At 47.1% G+C, this 22257-nt stretch overlaps 1 protein-coding gene across 1 annotated transcript in view; it reads right to left on the reverse strand.

The window, feature by feature from the left end:
• Positions 1-5821: 5821 nt before the first annotated feature.
• Enthd1 (ENTH domain containing 1) overlaps positions 5822-22257 on the reverse strand; it is a 106035-nt gene continuing 89599 nt past the window's right edge. Inside the window, exons 7-8 of the mRNA XM_055603077.1 lie at positions 20837-21241; positions 5822-6402 (exon numbers count right to left, since the gene is read on the reverse strand). Of these exons, the coding sequence (XP_055459052.1) occupies positions 5822-6402; positions 20837-21241 (986 nt within the window). The remainder of the gene's footprint in view (positions 6403-20836; positions 21242-22257) is intronic.

Below are 22257 nucleotides of genomic sequence, written 5' to 3' on the forward strand. Positions count from 1 at the left end.
AATGATGTACACCTCAGATTGGCAGGAGGATGGGCAGGGCTCACGAGCCAGAGAGCCTGTCTTAAAAAACACGATGGAGGGTGTCCTGAAGAGCACCTGAGGATGACTTTTGGCTTCCACCCCACCCAACACACAAATACACACATACGCATACCCTCACACACCCACGCAGGCCCAGACAAATCTATAGGAAACAGTGTGGGGGCCGCGTGCCGAAGTGCATCAGCATCGAACACATAGATTGTGGTGTTTTATAACGGAATTTTACCGTCTGAGTAGCTGCAAACGCCAGCAGCCGTATCTCTGCAGTAATTACCATATCTTTGGGAACTTTCTGCACCATCAGTGAGAAAACAGAATTCGAAATTACCAAACAAAATCATGTTGAAAACCCAGCTTCTTCGGAGCCAATTTACTCTTCCCCAGCCTGCCTGCTGATCAGAGGAGGCCCATACGTCTGCCGAAACAAAGTGTACTTGGCCCCGTCAAACTCCTTGGTGTTCTGCAAGAAATAAAAACCTCTCGGTTCCACATCTCTAAACCCATCTTATCATATCTCAAAACCCACTCTTACTGCTGAAAAGACAGTAAAACCTTGAGAAGAGAACCCAGAATATTGAACATGTTACAGAGTTTCTGAGTTGCTCCTGACAGTCCCTGGATTTCTAAACTGAGGTCACATAGGAGGGCTCAGTGACCGCTTGGGCAAACCATGGTCACAGAGAGTTCATTTGGTGGGAAGGTTACTCAGCCAAGACCTTTGCCAATGCTCTTCAGAGTCGATTTTTGTCAGCCTGGAAATGGTTCTGAGAAACCCACTCATCCCTCAATCTCTGTGACATTTTCAGTACGATTCCCCTTCTATGTTTCTTGGTCCTATTCTGAGTGTGTAAAGGGCCAACCTTTTCGTTGCCAACAGTGCTGTCACTGTGGAAGTGCTCAAACTCCTGACTTTCCTGTTGGTGCATCCTCTATTCCGGCTCCCACCGTCATATCGCCCAGATGCGATGTCCTTTCCCTTCTGCTCCGAGCTCTGTCCTCCGCACTCCCTCTCCTTGGTGCTTTCCTGCTTCTTCCAGATTCCGCATGGACTGTTCCTCTAGGTGATCTTCCCAAACCTCCTCATCCTGCCTGTGCTCTCTACAAATCCCTGCCTCACCGCCCTGTGCCCCGCAGAGCCGCACAGTGCACCGCAACTACCAACTCGCCCATTCGCACGGCCGCAGAGCTGAAACTCTTGACAGGGACTCATCCATCTTGTTCACTATTGTGTCCTGATGCCTGGCAAACTGCCTACGCCGAACAGCGCTTTATAAATATTTAAAGAATGAGCACATGAGTAATTTGACAGTAAGCAAACTGTAAAGTATGTTTATAACTGCCTTACAATATGAACCTCAGTTCAGGCGAAAACACCGTGAGAATAACATCTCATGAAGTATTTTTAATATGAGATAATTGCAAAGTCAATCAGAATAGACCCTCTCTTGATTTAAGACAAATCTTTTCTACTGGTTTAATAGAGTTGGCTAAATAGAAACTCACATAAGTGCTTATTAATTATACTAATTAGCAAATGGTTACATTAAAATATATGAGCTATGTAGAACCTAGTTATAACTGAGAGTGGCAATATCCATCTAGTAAGCACAAGATAGAGGAGAGTTTCACAAAGTAGTTTTTGTTGCAGTGCAGTAACCCCCCAGTTACTTGTGGGAGTCCCCTGGTTAATATCCTGATGCAGCAGCTTTGGGGGGTATAAATGGGGAAGGAGGGATGATGTGTCTTGGAGGATTTTTATTTTATACTGCTTTTTATTCCATTTTTATTTTGTGTGTATGAGTGTTTGCCTGCATGCGTGTGTGTGTGTGTGTGTGTGTGTGTGTGTGTGTGTGTGTGTGTGCGTGCTATGTGTACGTGGTACTTGCTGAGTCCAAAAGGGGGTACCGCATCCTCTGAAGCTGGAGTTAGGGATGGTTGTAAGGCACCAGGTGGGAAACCCAGGTCTCCTGGAAGAGCAGCAAGTACTTTTAACCACTGCGCCGTCTCTCCAGCCTTTTTCTTTCTTAATAATGTGTAACTGAGAGGTGTTTGAACTGCCACAAAGAGGGCAGTAATGTCCTTACTATAGCCTAGAAAGAACTCTTAATGGTGGAGCTCCAGAAGGAAGCCAGAAGAGGTTGGCATGAAGGTATGTCTTTGGGGGAACTGTCTTCATTACCTTAATTAATGTGGGCAGACCCCCACCTAAAAATCTCTTGGGTTTGGATCCCCGAGTGGAGACTGAGTACAAGCAGGCAAGCATTCGCACGCTCTTCCTCTACTCTTGCCTGTGATACGACCAGCCGCTTCAAATTCCTTCCTTGACTCCCCTGCATTGATGGGCTGGTGTGGGCCAAATAAGCCTCTTCTCTCTTCAAGTTAAAGCACTTTATCACAGGAGCAGAGGAAACCAGGACAGGACCTGAATCATATGTTCACAAAGGGTCTGCAGTGGCACCATTCCTTTCAGCAAGGAAGTGTGAACAACCAGAAGATCAATGGCCAAGCAGCACGTGGTATCTGCATACGATGTATGTTACTTTACCATATAAATAAATGAAATGTGCTACAGCATGGATGAAGGCTGAAACGGGATGCTTTAGGACAGAAATCAGACAGGGGCCTTCATGCTTTGTGGTTCTTTTCTGAGCTGGGGATGCAGTGCAGCCAGCTGAATGGATGCCGGTGTGGTTCTGTTGATACACAGTATCATTTATATAAAATATCGCGGAGGTAGACAATACATTGTGGTTGCCAAGAATCTGGAAGAGAGGGTGTTATGTGACAGTATTCCTGGAAGGCATGAGCAAACATCTACTCACCTCGGACAACTCACAACAGACCTAACCAAGGAGGCCACTGAAGTCTAACTTGGTGAACCAATGAGTTTTATTGGGTTACTTACAGGAATATGGGTGAGAGGTTACTTATAGGGGAAGAAATGACTCAAAGACTGTTGCTTCTACTATGCTCCCCGCCCCTTAATGGTACGATGACCTGTCATCAGATCAGTGAGGCAAGAATGGCCACGGTGATGGAGACTTCAGGCAGTGAGTAAAAGACTTCTCTGAGGATGGCTTCAGTGAGACAGCTCATTTAATTGGGGGAAACAATGGCTATCTAAACCTTTGGGGAGTGGGTAGAGGCATTTGGGGTTGAGTGTACATCACTGGCTGGGGCCAAGGTGCTGGGAATGCCTTATTTGCGTGAGGAGGAATTCTAGGCTCTTGCTGGACGTGACCTTACAAGGAGGGAGGAGGTTTATCCTGTAACCTGGCTGCCAGGCTGTGTAACCACCTCAGGGATGGCGGAGGCGGGGTCTGCAAGGCTACATGTGTACCAGGGCAGAGAGGGAATGGTCCTACTCCTGACAGTCTCTAGACAAGATTTATGGGGTTTGGGCAAGCCTTGACCTTACTTGACCAAACTCCTCCAGTTGCATGTCTCCTTGGCCCCACAAAAGAGAGCTGCATTACCAAGGCTCACCCCAACATGGCTGACAGCTCACAAAACTGAGAACCTGGAGCACAGTGCACAGCCTATGTGTAGCTTGGATAGTCAAGAGTGTCCTTTCTTGGCATCTCTGCTGGTCTCTGCTTCTTCCAGACAGCTCGGCTTGTCTGAGAGTACTGCTCAGCAGTCCTTACTGCTTATATATATGTGCGGTGAATCTGCTCAGTTTCAGGGACTTCCTGAGCGTAATGAACTTCCCCCAGGATGGAATGTTTCACCTCTCCATGGAATATCCTGACTGTTAAGGAGCTTCCCTACAAGATGAAGATTTACCTAGGAGGAAATTGCTACACAATGGAAGGGTTTTGGGGTTTTAATATGTAATATCCTCCATAGGCCCATGTATTCAAACACCCGGTCCCCAGATGGTGGCCCTGTTTTGGAAGGCTGTGGAATCTTTAGGACATACAGCCTTGCCGAAAGTGGGTCACTAGGGGTAGGGGGGAAGTGGGCCTCACTGGGGCTTTATAGCTGGCCCAGTTTCCTTTTTGTACTATGCTTCCTGACTGCTGATACAATGTGAACAGTGGCCCTACCTGCCCCCATGCCCTGCATTCCCTTGAACTGTAAGCCAAAATAAGCCCTTCTTTCCATAAACTGCTTCTTGTCCCAACAATGTGGAAAGTGAAGGACATAGAGGGAGGCACAGCATCTGCTGCAGGTACTGGGTGGGGTTTTGCTGTGAGGTAAATGTTACAGAGGTAGGGGAGAGCTGTTTGGCCTTGTTAAGTTGTGGCCCTTAAAGGACAAGATTTGTGGTACGTGAAATACAACTCAATTTCTTATACTTCACGGGGTGCAGACTTACTTACCCATTAGCCTATCTCCTAGTTAGCTCTGTATTCCTACTACAACAGCAAAAACTCTACATGTATTAGTAGGAATACCTGCTTACTATTCTTCTTAGTGAAGATATGCTTAAAAGTACCTGCAAGAGGGCCAGCGAGATGGTTCAGTGAGCAAAGAGGCTTGTAGCCCAGCCTGACAACCCAACTCCAATCCCTGGGGCCTAGATATGGTGGAAGGAGAGAACCAAGTCTTCTAAGTTGTCTGCTGACCCTCGCATGTGCTATGTGCACACGCCCCCACAAGCAAGTAAGTAAAAATGTGAAGAAAAAAAGAGAAAAGCTATAAAAGACAATATCTTCAAGAAGCATTAACCTATGAAAAAAACTATGAAGCAGATCATATATAAGCCATCTCATTGGTCCCTTTAAAAAGCTTTATTTACTTGTGTCTGTGAGTGAGGGCGCATACTCGCCAGCACGGGCAAGTAGAGGTCAAAGGACAGTTTCTGGGAGCTGGTTCTCCTTCCGCTTTGTTTGAGGTGTCCAGCACTCCCATGGTAAGATAGGAGGTGGAAAGAGAAGAATCACCCAGAATCTCTCGGGCCATCTACCATGGGCACAGCAGACCCTGCCTTAAGCAAGGTGGCAGAGCACTAGCCTAGCATGTGTGTGAGCCTCTGGGTTCCATCCCAGTACCACAAACAACAACCAAACGAATGCTTCCGCATGATTCCAGCCTGCACCAGGTGGGAAGCTGGTCTGTAATACTCCGACTGGGGTCATTCTTGTTTATAAAGTAAACATGGCACCTTTCTTTGAAAAGTTGTTTTAATAAATTAAAAAAAAAGATACAGTAAATTGAAAACATCAAATTTATTTGTGAAATACTGGAGAAGGGAATGCACCCAAACGCTTTGCAATCAACATAAACACACGTGCGAGCTCCGAATCCTGGCCGCCTCAGCGTCACTCTCGGCTGTGTGGCAGCTGAGGAGGCTTCTGGCCCCTGACCTGTGGGGCCTCAGCTTGAAAGATCGAGAGCTCAGGCAGAAGCTTGTTAGCAGGCCCACTGCAGCACTGGGGGGGGGTACCCAGGGTTTCTCATGGCACACTTGCTAACCTCAAAACCCTCCAACAGCTGTTTGCACCTTAAAGTCTCCCCAAAACTTTCACTAAGGCTTAACTCACTAGAATAGAGTACGGAAACATGAAGAAAGAAAGAAATACTCTTCCATTTCAAAGGAACTAATATCTAAACCTGAAATGATCAAAAGTGACATCTTTCTCTTAAAAAAAAAAAAAAAAAAGCAGTACCCAGATGGCTTTGTCAGTTTGAAAGATATGCTAATAAACTGGACAATGAAGAAAATTAAGTCGTTGCTTTTTTTTGTCCCCAGAGCCATGGGGACCTCTGAGGTCTTAAACTTCTAGGACTGTAGGCAGTGGAACCATTGTGTTCCAGGAAAATGGCTAGGTGACTAGACAGGGCCTGGGGTCCCCCGGGAAGATGGGGGGTGCTGCAGGGTCTCAAAGGCTGGTGGGCTGCTGCTACTCAGGCTGCCTAGGTGGCTGTTGATGACAGCAAGTTCCTGGATCACCAGGCTCAGGTCCTCGTGGAGTCGAACCACGGCACTCTTCACCTCGCCTAGAAGGGTGTGGATGGAATGGGACTCAGGTTCCACGGGCAAGCCTTTGCTCGCCTGGCAACTAGCATGGGGTGTCAAAGGGAAGTGGGCCCTCACTGGGGTGGAAAACGCTGGCCGACTGCTGCCGGGAATGGGAACTGACTTGGTAGCTGAATCAGAGTTGTTTGGGAGATTAAGGTAATCCTCATCATCTGAAGAGGCTGTGCCCCTGGGAGCACAGGGTTGGCAAACCCCGGATGCCTTATTTTTGCATGTGATGAGGGGAGAGGGTGACTGTGGCTGGGGCAGAGGCCAGAAGGAAGGGCTGCTCAAAACCGAGGTAAAGTGACGAGCTGACTTCTCTGGATGAGCTGAGTCAGGAGACGACACAGACAGAGTAGAAAAGGAAGATGTGGCCTCAGAGGTGGTGGAGACTAAAACAGAACGGAGAGAGACGGAGATTTATATAACATACAAACAAGAGCAATGGCTAGAATAATTGTGCCGTGTAAACACCTGTCTGGAAGGTCCCAAACCAGTTTGAATTTTCAAAGTTAAAAACTCATAAACCTGAAAACCCAAAACAGGAAATGGACAAATCTAGAGATGTGTTATACACCAACAATGCCTCAGAAATGAACCTAAAATAGAATGAGCAATATTCATCTTGATTTCCAAACTCTGCCCAGCATATTTTTACACTACTGTAGACCTCGTCCATGAAGGGAAGTTGCTATGTCTTGCCGCCGCCTGCCAGCATTTTATGTAGGCATCTGAAGCAGGGAGGCTGAGGAAGCTCTAACGTAGTCTTTCATCTCTCTCCGCATACAGATATTATTATAAAAAAATAAACTGCAGAGACTCCAGTGAGTAGCATGAATCTTTTCCTCTCTGTGGTCACATACAAGTGAGCCTGAGCCCAACCCAGCTTTGACTGGAGCCCTGGAGCACACACACCCGTTCTTCTCACCAAGGATCTGAAGCAGCATGAAAAAGCACTCACAGCCCATTTCATAAAATTAAAAGACTTGAGAACAATTTCACTGCCTTTCAGACAAAGTCCTACTAAACGTCTTTTCTTATTGACTTCAGTTTCCCAGACTGTCCTGACTGTGTTCCTTAAGACAGCAGGTGCCGGGGCTGGCGAGATGGCTCGGTGGTTAAGAGCACTTGCTGCTCTTGCAGAGGACCTAGGTTTTTGGCACCCACATGACAGCTCACAACCTTCATGGACTTTGGTTCCAGTATATATGACACCCTTTTCTGCCCTCCATGGGCACCAGGCACACATGTACACAGACATATATGCAGGTTAAACACCTACACAAATAAAAGAAATCTTAAAAAACCCAGCAGGTGTTTTATAAAAACAGGGCTCTGCGGTCAAGTGAGACTGGCCACTGCGTATTATACCTCCATTAGGAGATTAACTATGTCCATCAGCACATTTAAAATGATGAAAAATCTATAGTTCTTTCTTTTACAGGGTCTCATGTAGCCAAGGTTGGCCTCAGACTCACTATGGAGCTGAGGATGACCTTGAACTCCCAATCCTCTTGCCTCCGTTTCCCAAGTGCTGGGGTTACAGGTGTTTCAGGACACTGTTTATGTGGGGCGGGGAATCAAACCCAGAGCTTTATGGATGCTAGGCTCTGCCCACTGAGCCACACCCCCCGCCCTCAAGCATCTTACCCAAGGGTTTCTGGACACAGGACCCCCCCCCCCCCCCGAATACCTACTTGGATTTATTTTTGGATATATGGTACAAATTGGTGAAATGACTCCCAGTCCTCGGATGTCTGTGATTCACTCTGAACTTGCTGCTTTAAAGATTTACTCAGCCAGGCGCACAGCAGGGAGGCCGAAGCCTGCCACTCAGCACTCGGGGGACTTAGCTTTGTTGGTAGATTTCACTACATATTCATGTCCCTTCTGAACTAAACTGGAACTTATAAAAATGGCCAGGGCAGGTGGCCACTCTCTATTTTTTGCCTCTAAGCTCTTCAGGCCTATCTCCAGTTCTCAGGGAAGGTTCCAATCACAAACCTTGGTTTTGGATGCCAAGAGTATTCTCAGCTGGTGGGGCAACAGGGATGAAAGGAAAGCAGGGACTCAGCTGCGCATGGTCAAGGCCAGCGCGCTCGTGGGAGAATCTGGGTCAGGCTAATCTAGCCTCTGTACTGGGGCTGGTGGGGGGTGGCACCATGCTAGTGGCGTGTGGGTGACGAGAGCCTCACACGCGCTCACGTGCTTTGTGCTGGGGCCCAGCTGTCATCTGCTGCATCCTTCACCTCCTGGGCTGGCTCTCTGCTCTCCAGCTTCTGTGTCCCCCTCTTCCTTGTTTTGCTCTCATTAGAGGATAGCACAATCACCAGCAGGCCAATGACAAGGCGGCCCAAGAGGCAAAGACATTGGAATATTCATGCCTAAAAATGTTCTTTCTACCTTCAGGCTTAGTGACAGTTTGTGTAAGGAATTTTAGGCAGAAAAATCTTTTCATTTGGACTTAAAAAAAATCTTTCTCTCTTCTTTGTGTCAGTGTATCTGTGTGTATGTGTGTGTGTGTGTGTGCTGGTTCTTACCTTTCCACCTTGTTTGAGGCAGGGTCTCTTGTTCACAGCTATGTACACCGGACTACCCAGCCTGTGCGAGTCTGGGGACTCTCCTCCCATCTCTTCCTAGGACACCGGGATTACAGAGTTCACTACCACGCATAGCTTATGTGAGTTCTGTGGATGCAAACGCCGGTCTCCACAAGAACAAGGCGCTTGCTTGACCACTAACTCTTGAAAGCCAACTTCCACTGTCTTCCGGTTTCCAGTATTGAGTTAAGTCGTAGCCATTCTACTCTTTTTTTTTTTAATTTTTAAAGATTTCTTTTCATTTTACCTGTATGGGTGTTTTGTCTGTATGCATGTCTGTGTACCAGGTGCAGACTCGTAGCCCGTGGAGGCCAGAGGAGAGCACTGATCCCCTGGAACTGGAGCTACAGATGGTTGTGAGCCGCCACGCGGGTGCTGGGACTTGAACTCGAGTCCTCTGGAAGAGCAGCTGGTGCATTAACTGCTGAGCCATCTCTCCAGCCCCGCTCTTCTAATTCTTATTCATGGCACACAGCCTGCTGCATCTCTGAGGTATTAGCAAATTTCCTCTCCGTCTCCAGTACTCTGGGATCCTCGATGCTGTGCACTGAAGCGGGGCAATTTTCATTGACTCAGGTCAATCGAAAGCGAGTTTTAATCAGGCAACTCATTTCCTTTAGATTCAAATGTTTTCTCAAGGCTTCCGTCAGTGAGCTTCTGGCCCCTCGTGTCCCCGCTCTCTCTGTCTCCGAGCCCCTGACCGTTAGAGCGGCTGGGGCATCTTCTAACTCCTAGCCCTCTGTTGTGTGCGGCGTGTGCACATGCATTCGTGTGTGAAGTGCAGGTGCGTGTGTGCCACTGTGGTCCTGTGGGGGTGAGAGGACACTTCTCGGCTGAGGGTACCCTCCTTCCACCGTGACACAGGGCCTCCTGCTGACCGCTGTGCTCAGGCCGGCTGGTCTGTGGGCTTTCCAGCACGATCCCTCTCCATCTCCCATCTCACAACAGACACACCAGGATCAGAGGTGTGGGCCACCTCAGCCCTGTTCCGGGGATCCGAATTCTGCTCCTTCATGGAGCTATTTCTCTAGCCCTCTTTTCCAAATATTGTTATTAGTGTGTGTGTGCGCACCGCAGCGTATGTGTAGAGGTCAGAGGCCACTTCACATAGTCCATTCTCCCTATCCACACTTCTGCAGGCTCGCTTGGGGAGTGTCTTTATGGGCTGAGGCATCTTGCCAGCCCTCTTTCTATTTCCCCCCTTCTCTCTCTAATGTTGTCTCTTTGCCCTACTTCTTGGAGGTTTTGTGAGCCTTAACTTCCAATCCTTTTGGTGAATTTCTTCTTTCTGCGGGACATTTTTAATTTTGAAGAGGTTTTTTTTTTTTTGTTGTTGTTCTCAGAAATTCTCAAAACAGCCTGTTCTTGTTTCAGAGATACATCGTACTTTCTTACCTTTTAGGCATCTTAAAGAAACATTTTTAAAGTATTTTCTTTTCCTTTAATAGTGCAGTATCCTGCATTGTGTTCCCACACGGTTCCTGTGAGAGGCCTTTCCAGGAGCTCCCATTCTGTGTCTGCCTGATTAATAACAGGGGGTCAAAGTTGACAGGAGCTTTGAAAATAGTGTGAGGCGCCAACTTAGAGGCCCAGTGAACAGTCACTGGGGCGGGTTATTTGAAGGAACTACAGATGCCAGCAGTCCTCTGAGGCAGGTTGGAGCCTCACAGTCTTCATATTTGCTGCTCTGAGAGGAAAGGTCTGGCTACCAGCGTTCTCGAAGTCAAAAGGGAAGGTGCCAGCACCTGGCTTGCCCTGTTCACTCACTCCTACAGTTGTTCTGGTTACAGTCCGCACAACCTGACTGTCTCTTGGAGCTCTCATTTCAGAGACCCACCAACTGCTCTCTCCAGATTTCCAGACCCCAATTCTGAAAGTTGTAGGGTGGGTGTCTCTTCAAGGTAAGTGACTGCCTCAAGATGAAGCCCAAGGACAGAACTCATTTTTATTTTATTCTGTTATTACTATGATGATGATGTAGTGGTGTAGTTTTGTTGTTGTTTTGTATGTTTATTTCCGGTCTGTCTAAGTTGCCCTGGCTGTCCTGGAATTTACTATGTCCGTCAGAGTACCCTCAAACTCTGCCTCCTGAGTGCTGGGATTACAGAACTCATTTTTAAATAGCTGCTTTGTAGTTTTCTTGTCTAAATGTGGTTCTTGTGCCTTTCCTGAACCTAGGGAACTAGAAGCAAGGTGGGGCTGAAAAAAGCTGAGTTTCCCAGGTTCCAGGTGTTTCTGAAGTAGGAACCAGCAACTCCTCCTCTGGCCACCTTCCCGAGGCTCTGTGCCTCCACTGCTGAGTGACAGTGTCATGTGGCCTTCCGCTCTGATCTGCAGGCTCAGCGCCTGTGTCAAGCCACTCAGCGCTAATTGCTGCGCACCAATTTTCCTTTTGTTTCCAAACATTCTGCAGCTGTGCCGAACCCTTCAATCTGCTCCTGGGGCTCTCCTCCGCTGCCCCTTCTCTTCCCCTGCACTGGCTCCCCACAGAAGCGGCGTGGGCATCCTGCTGGCATTCATCCTCTTTGAGTAGCAAATGCCGCAATAAGATACAGTCAGTGGCTGTGTTTTCAAAGCTCATCCTGTGACACGCATGGGCTAGTTCAGCTACTCCAAGACAGCACCGACAAATTCATCCCCAATGCCGGTGTGTTTTCTTAACCATTTACACTGTAAGTGTGGGAAACCTGCTAATTAAGATATAATGGCTTTCAATTTAAACGGCATTTAGAACTATGCTGCAAAGATGAAAAAAAAAAAAGTACATTTCCATGGATATTGAAATCCTGCATGAGCGTACATGTGTTTTATCAGGAGCACCAGCCCCTGGATGTCTAAACACAGATTTCCTTTTCACTCCTCAGTTCATCTCTTTCAGTGTTCCCGGATGGCATGCAATGACTTCCAAGTGAACAATACACACAGACTGTCATTCTCCACCCCCCCCTCCTGTGGGTAAGGAATGTAACATTTTATACAAATGTTTGCAAAGGATTTATTTATAATGTTCAAAGTAGAAACAACTAAAATGTCTACTGCTTGATAAACGGGTCAGTAGCCTGTTATCTGCACAACGGAATACCATCTGGTCTCAAGGAGGGATGGACTGACACACGCTACAACCCTCAAAACATGCTGAGAGAAGGAAGCCGACAAGGAGCCTCCTGTGGGATGACAGTGTGGGTCTGTGGAGTGCCCAGAATAGGCAGCACACAGGCTTGGAGAGGCGGTGGTGGCCAGCGGCTAGGGAGGGATGGGAGAGGGCCTCCTCACCGGGATTGGGCTCTCTGAGGCAACGGAACTATTCTGGAATGTGGGCAGCTGCGCAACTCTGGGAAGATAAAAAAATGCCCCGATGTACAGGCGTGCATGTGTGTTTGTGTGTGTGTGTTGCCTGCATTAGCGTGTGCGCACACACATCCTTCTCAGTTGCTCTGTCTTATTTTCTGAGGCTGGCTGGTCAGGGAGCCCCAGAGATCCTCCTGTCTCTGCTGCCCCGGGGCTGGGCTTACAGATGACCTCGGCCATGCCTGGCTTTTTACACAGGTGCTAGGAACTTGAATCTATGCTTGCGCAGCAGCAGGTGCCCTACCCACTGAACCACCTCCCTGTCCCCAGGTTGCCCCACTTTTTAAAGTGAAAAATTTATCTTTCTATTCCTGGCTCTGCTACACCCATTTGGTTATCTCACCAGCAGAGGCGAACCAGGAAGGACCTGCGCAGAACAACCATGGACCAAAGTCAGAAACAGGCGGAGCACACGCCTGCTGTCCCACATCAGAATGGAGAGCAGGCTATTCACCTCTAGAGACTACACACCAGGCGGCTGTGACTTGAGGGCAGCGTGAACACTGCCTGCTGGGCGCCATCCCAGCACCCCCAAGGTCCCTGTCTGTTTAGTGTGATGAGGGAACAGATGATTGGAAACAGTAGTCTGAGCTATGGAGAGTAACAGAATCAAGCTGAGGAGAGACAGTGGGCTGCCCAGGGGTCGTTCTCCAGTACAGAAGGTCAGAAGAAGCTGGCACTCGGGAGGATGTTCAAGTGTGTAGGCGGCACCTCCTCCCCATGTGAGATCACCGAGACACACATGTGCAAGCGTTTTGTAATTGCTCGGCTCTTTACTCCAGAGAGCTCACGGTGTCAGACCAGGAGCCTTCATATAAGCACTTCTTAAAATCAGAAGACAAGAGCTTCCTCGTTCTCCAGCATCCCCAGCGTCAGTCTGTGGAAGGGAGACGCCCACCTCGGGTGTGTCTCCTGAATTCCTCAACCACTGTGACCTGCCTCCTGAGTGCTGAACAAGGCGGTGCTCAGAACTGCCCTGCTCTCAAGTCTTGGTTCCCAGATTGCTTTCATCCATCTCACTCACATCCAAGCCTCCCATTACTCTTAGGCAGTCACAGGAGCCCTGCTGAGGCTGCAGGACCAGCAGCCCACCTGTGCCCCCTCCCCCGCCCCCGTGCGAAAGCTGTCTCCTTTCTCCTCAGATCCCCGCCACCTTGCCACTCCCGCTACGCCACTGGGCTCTCCGCCTCATCTGCTAACTTGCACTCCTTTGCCTTCAGGACTGGATGTCAGGCGCTGTGCTCCTCAGCTCTGTGTGGCCTGGGTCGCAGCTGCACTGCTGCCGTTGCAGTGCTCCTGAAGCCCGTCTGTTAGGCAGGCAGGCAGGCTGCATGCCAGGCCCCCTCTTCCCCAACACAGGGGGCGGCCAGGGGCTGTCTTCTGCTGGCCTCGTCCAGAGCCTGTGAGAGGTAAATCTTCTTATCCTGCACCAGGCTGCAGTTCCGAGAGAACAGAGCTGTGTTGCAGAGGCCCCAGGAGTCTGCTCTGGCAGGATCAGTGTCTCCTCAGCATCTTCTGCCGGGAGGCACTCCATCTCTAACCATTCCAAACCCCGCAGGCTCTGCAGGAGTCTTTGGTTCCTTTGTTGGTGCTGTCACCAACTCCAGAGGAAGGGTTTTTTCATGGCACATCATGGCAGGGAGGTCACGGTGGAGTGTGAGGCGGCTGGTCATGTGGCATCCCTAGTCAGGAAGCAGAGAGTGACGGGCGCTGCTGCTCTGCTCCCCTTTTCCTTTTCATCCAATCCAGGATCCGAGCCCATGGAGGAGGGCTGCCACGCCTAGGGTGGGGCTTTCCATTTCGATTAACCCGATCTGAAACTCGCCACAGGCGCGCCGAGGTTTATCTCACAGGTCATTCTAGAGCTTGCCGAGCTGCCAGCACAGGTGTCCCCGAGCACACAGTTGAGAGACTTTGAACTTTTAAAAGAGATTTTGGATTTTCAAAGAGACTGAACTTTTAATGTGTTTGAATTTATAAGGATTATGGGACTTTTAAAGTTAGGTTTTACACTAATATTAATATTAATGTGCCATCTTGGGGATAAAGAGAAAGGGAAGGTTCTAATTGAAAAGTGATGTGTTTGTGTGTCAAGATGACAAGGGGTCAGTTGATCTGGCTGGTTTAGTGTCAACCTAACACAAGCTAGAGTTATTTGAAAGGAGGGAGCCTCAAAGGAGAAGACGCTTCTATAAATTGTGGCTATACGGCATTTTCTCAATTAGTGATTCGTAGGGGAGGACACAGCCCATCGTGGGTGGGGCCATCCTTGGGGTGGTGGTCCTGGTCCTACAAGAAAGCAGGCTGCACAAGCCACGGAGAGCAAGCCAGTAAGCAGCCCACCTTTATGGCTTTCGCATCAGCTCCTACCTCCAGGTTCCTGCCCTGCTTGAGTTCCTGCCCTGACTTCCCACAGGGATGGACTGTTACCTGGAAGCAGAAACTGATATAAAATCAAGTCCTCCCTGACTTGCTTTTGGTCATGGTGTCTCATTGCAGCAATAGAAACCCCAGCTAAGACAGGCTGCAGCTGTTCCTGAGAAGGCCCGAGAAGGATGCCAACACAGAGATCTGGGGTTGAAGAGCGGCTCTCAGCACACGCGCTTCTGAGTAACAGCAGTGATTGCATGTGCTGAGTACCAAGTCCCCTTAGGAGGGCCTTGCTTCTCTGAACTCCATGTGGTAGAGCCATCACCATCTGTCCCACAGACAAGGCACTGGCATGCAGAGAGGCCAGGTGCCTCACCCAGTGCCACACTATAAGTGGCAGAGGAACTGGGACCATAAACCCAGACGGTCTGACTCGAGAGCCTATGCTATCACGGGAACGCTGCTCAGCTAATAAGGAGCCCTCTTTAGGCTTCATGGTGAGGTTTAAGGTGTGTGATTTATTCTCCAGGCTCTCTCCAGTGCTGGGAACCCTGCCATCATTCTTTATCGAATTCACAGTGTCTTTTCTATTGGGGTTCTCCAGGCTGTTGAGATGGCTCGCTGGCTAAGCACTTGCTGCCAAGCCTGATAGCCCGAGCCCTATCACTGAGACCCACACAGTGCAAAAAGAGAACTAATGCCCGCAGTTTGTCCTCTGGCCTCCATAATTGAGCTGCGGCATATGCACACCTGCGCACATCCATATCCACGATAGATAGGTAGAAAGATAGATAGATAGATAGATAGATAGATAGATAGATAGATAGATAGATAGACAGACAGACAGACAGACAGATAGATAGACAGACAGACAGACAGACAGACAGACAGATAGATAGATAGATAGATAGATAGACAGACATAGACAGATACATAGACAGATGCAATAACTTGACATTAGCGACTAATACAAATATAATTTAACGCTAACTTAGTAACAGAGACATTTTAACAGTTGGCAGTAAGTGTAAAATTTATCAATGTCACATAAATATATTATCTATCTCTCCATCTATCATTTACCTACCTACCCATCTCTCCCTTCTATTAACAAAATTGGAGAGAGAAATTAAAGTTCAAATGAATTTTTAAAGTAATCAAATATAGATTATAACTAAGAATGGGTAAGAAATGGAGTAGGCAGATTAAGTACCACGGCAGAGACTAGAGGGACAGATTAACTCTGTTATTCAGCCAGTCACCCTGACTGACGGCCAGGGCCTCCCAGCCAGGGCCAGCACGCTAACAGCTTTAAGAGTTTCACACTATGAAATCGATGCTCCCATCCTCTCGAATATATGCACTCTAGGTGTCTTACTTTATGATACATCTTGAACAGTTCTGCTTTCAAAATTTGGGCAACTTTTTATGCTTTACATTTCCAATGGAGATTACAGGATTCAATTTGTCGATTTCTAAGACCCCTTCTACCAGCCGAAGCCTTTGGGGGCTGCCCTGAGTCAACAGAGTGGCGGACAGAGCAGAGCATCGTGACCAGGGTCACCAGCCTCAACACCAGAGCACCTCTCCACCTGCTCTCAGACATGGTTCGTAGCTTTCAGCATAGAGGCCGTTTCAGCTTTCCTGGGACAAGGTCTCATGTATCCCGGGACATCTTCCACTGAGCTGAGGAGGATCTTGAAGTTCTGTCTACACCTCCCAGGTGCTGGGATTACAGGTGTGTACCCCCATGCCTGGTTTGTGCAGTGCTCACGATGAGGATGGAACCCAGCCTGAGCTGTATGCTACCAACTGGGTCACATGCCAGCCCTCAGTGCAAGATTTTTTTTTTTTGAAGTGCCATTAATGTAAATGACACTATTCCTTTACTTTCAATTATTAAAAAAAAAAAAAAGATTTTATTTGTATTTGTGTGTGTCTATGTATGCCATGTGTGTGAGGGTGCTCGAGTCGGCTAGAAGATGGCATTGGGACCCCTGGAGCTGTAGGCATAGGCAGCTGGGAGCTACCCAATTTGGGCTCTAGGAAGAAAACTTTGGCCCTCTGCAAGAGCAACAGGCTTTCAACAACTAAGCCATCTCTCCGTTCCCTTTAACTCTAACTTCTAACTGTCCTTATCTGGCGAACGGTGCCACAGCTTCCATTCTGTCTGCAGACAGACCCTTGCTCTGTTGTCAGGGTGCCTCGAGAAGCACCTGGCTGTCGCTCATTTTGTACACTGACCTTGTATCCTGAGCTCTTGCTAGACCGAGCTACTATTTTTGGGAGTGTTGGGGGTGGGGATGGGGGTTCTACATGAAGAATCCTTTTATCGTGGAACAAAGCCAATGCTCTCTTTTCCTTTCCAGTGTTCGTGTCTTCTGTCTTTTCTTACGGCCTATCTGCCTGACTGCCTCTAACACACTGCTGAATAAAGGGTTGCACAGAGACATGCGTCCCTCCGTGCTGATCCAGTCAGAACAGCTTCGCCCTTTCATCATTAATTATGTCTGCAGTCGAATCTTAAAATACACTCGTTATCAGCTTGAGGGAAGTTCCTTTCTGTTCCTAATTTGCTTACATTTTTTATAATCATAATTGAATGTAGAACTGTATCAATTTTCTACATGAATCAAGATAATGATATCATTTTAAACCTTACTCTATTAATGCGGTGGACCGCCGAGACTCGTCTTCGAACGCCAGGCCAAAGCTGCAGTGCTGGGGAGACTCCCGCCGGGGCACGGCGCGCTGGCACTTGGATCTTGCTGGATCTGATTTGCGAGCAGTTTAAGAATTTCTGCACTTGAAGCTAATCTATGTTGTTTTCTAATTTACTCTTCTTGCTTTGTTTGTCAGCCCTGGGTAGCAGATTAGCCCTCTTCATGAAATGATGGGGTAATGCCCCGTCAGTATTAAGAAAGAATGGGTGGAAGACTGCTGCTTCTCCTCCCTGGAATATGCCAGTGAAACTACGTGGGACTAAGGCATTGTTTCTAAGATGTCTGGAGCCATATACTCGGGTATATTTGTTTGTGTATGTATGCATTTCCCTAATACATATATGCCCTTAACATATATAAATATATATACATATATGCATATATAACATACACCTTTGACATGGAAACATACACACACATGCACACATATCTCTCACTTATCTATGACCTTTAACAAAGGCAAAGGTCATCTCAGGTCACTTACCAGCTTACCCATTCCAACTAAGGAGCCAAACCCATTGAGAACATCATTTTCTCTTATAATCCTTTGATATTTCTATAGGATCTGTAGCTATGCCCTGTCCATCTTTCTTTTCCCCTGTGGTGCTGGGGATTGAACCTGGGCTCCAGCAGGCTGAGCAAGTGCTCTACCCTGAGCTACAGCCCTGCCCTGAGCTACAGCCCCGCCCACTGTCTTCCTTTTAATCAGCCACTGTTAGAAACATTTTCTCACTTAACTTTTGGTTTCTTCTTCGTCTCACAGATTATCTAGAAGTAAGGGGCCAAATATTTAGGGCTTTTCTGAGAATTTTATCATCACATCCTAACTTAATCCCATTGTCGGTGGAGGACATAGACTTCACATCTTAAGTTTTTAAAGTTGAGTGCTGAGTTTATATTTGCGTGTGTGAGGCTGTCCATGCTCTTCTGTTTTCACAAGGAGACCAGAGACTGATGTGCGACATCTTTCTAGATCGTTCCTCACTTGATTTTTTGAGCCAGGACATTTTGCTGAACTTGGAGTTTGCCAATTCACTAGTCTACTGAGGCAGCTTGTCCTGGGAAATCCTGTCTCTGCTTCCCTAGCACTGGGACTGTAAGGACAAGCCACACATAGCTTTTTATGGACTGGACATCCAAGTCCAGTCCTCAGGCTTCCACTGCATATGCTATTCACCCCAGCCCCACTATTTGGTTTCACTCATTTGATTTTTGTCCTTCCTTTCCTTCTTTTGTATTAAATATAGTTTTAGTATTCTATATTAATTTTCCAATTTGACCTTCCCACCCTCTCTCCCTTTCTTTCTTCTTTCTCTCTTTCTCTTCTTTTTCTTTCTCTTTCCTTCCTTCCTTTCTTTTCTTTCTCTTCCTTCCTTCCTTCCTTTTCTTTCTCTCTCTCTCTTTCTTTTTCTTTCTCTCTTTCTCTTTCACAAAAAGGTCTGTCTTCGAGATGCCAACCAGAACCCGAGGCAGTCACTGTGTTCTAGATTCTGCATGGATTTTCTGCCTGTAAGGACGTTGCTGTTTCTAGTGCTGTCCTTCCTGGAGCGTAGCTCTGAGTGGCAGTCTGTCAGGTCCCCAGGGCCCAGTTGAATGACAGGCGCATCTTCCTGGAATGCTGTCTGTCTCCAGGCATCTGATGGTTATCAGAGGCTCTGCTTAGCTTGTTGCTGGTCTCTAAGAAGCCCCTCCCACCTGCTTTAGTTTCTCTCTATCTAGACACGGCTTTGCAGCGTGCACTTTTAGAGACAAAAGCGTGCACTTCTCTGCAGTTTCCCTATTCTCTCATTGGCCCTGAGCCACTTTGGGCTCTGAGATGCTTTGGAACCCCAAACTCATACTCTGTCTCCAAAACTCTGTGAGACTGGGAGCCCGCTTCTGACCCAAGGAGAAGAGTGACTGAGGTCAAATGGACTCATCAAAATACTGCTCACCCTGGGATCCAGACCCACCATGCTTCTCCCTTGGAGGTCTTCTGATAAGTCAAACAAGCTTTTAGTATTTTCTCAGCTTTTACGTTGGAGGGGTATCAGAACATGGTCCAAGCATGGAGTCATGTGAGGATAATTCTGAGTGCTTGTACGAAAACTCCAAGAAAAATAAGACAAGAGTCTTATGACCTCAGTTTCTTCAAAACACGGGTTCTTGGAATGCTGATTTTGTGCTCCTCCCAGATGTAGCAGATCGGAGTGAGTTTATTTCAGATTACTTATGATTGCTCGTTGTTGTTATTCAATTAAATGTCTCTATGAAAAACATGATTTTGCCACCTGTGGCTTGTCTTTGTGATTGTACGCTTTACTCGTGTGATTCTTTTTAACCCGTACAATACAGACTGCCTGATGCTCTGAGTAAAGTTAGCTATTGCCAGAGACTTTAGTCTGACTCATTTATTGGTTCCATTCTCCCAGGTCCCAAAGCCTCTAGATGGATAAAAAGAGGTGGGGTTAGGTGGTCTGGTCAACTGCTTTATAACCATAGCAGCTTCTCAGAGGACAGCCATGCCAGAGGCCACCACAGCACAGGGTTAGTTGGGGCTTCCTCAACAAGCAGTCTCGGCAGGAAAGTTAATTTGATGACAAAACAAATTTTAAAAATTATATTTTATTAATTTATCATCCATCCATCCATCCATCCATCCATCCATCCATCCATCCATCCATCGTGTGAATGCACAGTTGTGCCATGATGTGCACTAAAGTCAAAAGGAAACATGCAGGAGAAGGTGCTCTCCTTCCACTGTGTGGGCTCCTGGGGACTGAACTCAGGCAGAGCCATCTTGTCAACCGTAAGCATTAGTTTTACTACCTTTAGGTGATTCAATACCAAAATGTTTTAAATAGACTAATCTTTGAAATCTCTTTTTCAAAGAGAATCTTTTATTATTCACTGCACTTGCAACCAAGGTCAGTTCATTTAACCCCTACATGCTACTTCCACTGTCTTTATCTATATGTATTTGTATGTGTATTTTAGTTTATATGCACTTTTGATCTGTGTTTGAAGCCGTTGAAAAGATTTATGTTGAAATCTTTGAATTTATGTGAGTTGGTAAGCATCATCATACAGAAACACCAACAAAGCCAACACTTAGCTTTTGAAAAATTCATACGCAAACAAACTATTCTTTTACTAATTAACTCTGAAAAGGAAAGCATAATTGCATAATGCAAGATTTAATGTCTGGCAGTCAACAGCTGGGCTTGAGCCTCTATCACAGGATCTAAATAATCCTGCAGTCTATTTCATTCTGTTTTGTTTTACATAGGGGTTTATTATACAGCCCTGCTTGCCTTAAACTCATTTCTTTTCCTTTGCTCCAGAGTGCTGGGATAACAGGTATGTCCTGCTATGACCAGCCTCATGATGTTTTATAAAAACAGAGAAAGGACATGGTCCCTTGCCCCATTTGGTACAAGTAGGCTAGAGCCTTAAGGAATGCACACACAGCTGTGTACATATGTGCTTATACACATTTAGAAAACCACTTCTTCTGCACACATTCCCTTCATGTGTTACCTACGTGTCTAAATGGAAGCCTCAGTGAATGCCAGTAACATCTAATTTGGTTTCCAACAGAAATTATTCAGAATTAATGGTAATGTATTCGATCAAGTACTTGCTTGAATTATCTGCAACTCATTTGATAAAAGGGACAGACGAGCATGCAAGAAGTCCTTCAGTGGTGTGTGTGCCTTAACAGATGTGACAGAGAGTGGGAGGAGGCTAGAAAAGCTTAGAAGGCAGACAGGTCACAAAATGCCTCTCAGGGCATTTTCATTGGCTTGTTTGGGGGTTGCACTCACCCCGCACGGGTCGAGGCTTGAGGCTGACATCTTCTATCAGGCAGATGCTGGGCCGTGCAGGTATCTGGAGGTCCTTACTGCTCTCTTTCACTGGGCTAATGGTTTTGAAGGCAGGTGAGACGTAGAGGGTCTCCACAGAGGACTGGTTGTGGGACATGGACTTGGACATCCTCAAACCCAGGCTGATGAACTCATCTTTACCTGAGGGCCAAAATGCTTGCAAAGGCGTCAGTGTTTCAAAGCTTTTTGCGGCCAGCTGCTTCTCCTGTGGAGCTGGTGAGGGACTTTCTGTGATAGTATTTGCAATGGTTTTCTCCAGTGTCTTGCCTAAACTCACATTTGTCTGCATCGATGGGCTTTTTTCTGAGGGAGTAGACACAGGCTCTGTAAAATAGCAAGTAGCCCCAAATTAAAACCGAAACATTCCATTTAAAATCCATTTTAATAAACAGGATCTTTCCTATTTAGTCCTCTGCTTTCCTACTAGGCTGGTATGTTCTATTTCAAGTACCCTCGAGCTATAACTGATGTCTTAGTCATTTGGTGGCTGCCTTCTCCCTCTCTCAGAGGCACAGAAAATTTCACCTAACTTCCCTGTAAGTATTTCTTGCTTCACCCACCGATCTGTCTCTCAGCCACTATATTTTTAGAACCTTCAAGCCTTCATCCTTTACAAGATAAACTAGACAGAATATACATCATTCTATCCTATGAAACCCTCGTCTCTCCTGGAATGAAGGCTGTCTCCTCCCAGGAGGCACATGCAGAATGCTTCAGGAGGCACCATCATTTCAATGGATCTTTTGTCTATGTGGAGGACAACATGTTCTCTTACAGAGCTGATCTGATGGCTACTACGATGCAAACTTTCTGTCCATCCTGTCACTAAATAGTCACTAAGACAGCAAAGCACCACGAGAGCCTGGGACAGACCAGGGATCATGCACAGAAGGGGCTAAAGCAGTGTAAGAAGCCGAAACTGCGGATGAACCTGGGTAGGGACCATTGCCTGAACCCACATATCTAAGGCCTAGACTAAACTTCTAGGTGGGGCCATACCCTAACCCTCAGTGTGAGGGTTGTTCTCAGAGAGTTTCATCCTAACTTGAATATGGAAGGGAAGAAAACTGCTTCTTAAGAGACTGGGTTCATGAAATGAGAATCATAACACAGTGTGCGTGCACATTCTCTGGCCCTTACACCAGGGGGGGAGACGCGGAGACTGTTAGGTGAGTCTACACATCACAAAGTACACTGCTCTCAGAGCTTCCAGATGCTGCAGATAAGCTTCTGGTGTTTACCCAGAATTAGAAAGTTCAAGAAACTTATATTAGTTGCTTCATTGTCATGGTGCAGCTAGTCATGTTTTGTGTGTGGTCACTCAGCAAAGATGCCTGAGG

The sequence above is a fragment of the Psammomys obesus genome, unplaced genomic scaffold (genome assembly GCF_907164565.1).
Source record: "Psammomys obesus unplaced genomic scaffold, mPsaObe1.curated_primary_1811, whole genome shotgun sequence".
Lineage (NCBI taxonomy): Eukaryota > Metazoa > Chordata > Mammalia > Rodentia > Muridae > Psammomys > Psammomys obesus.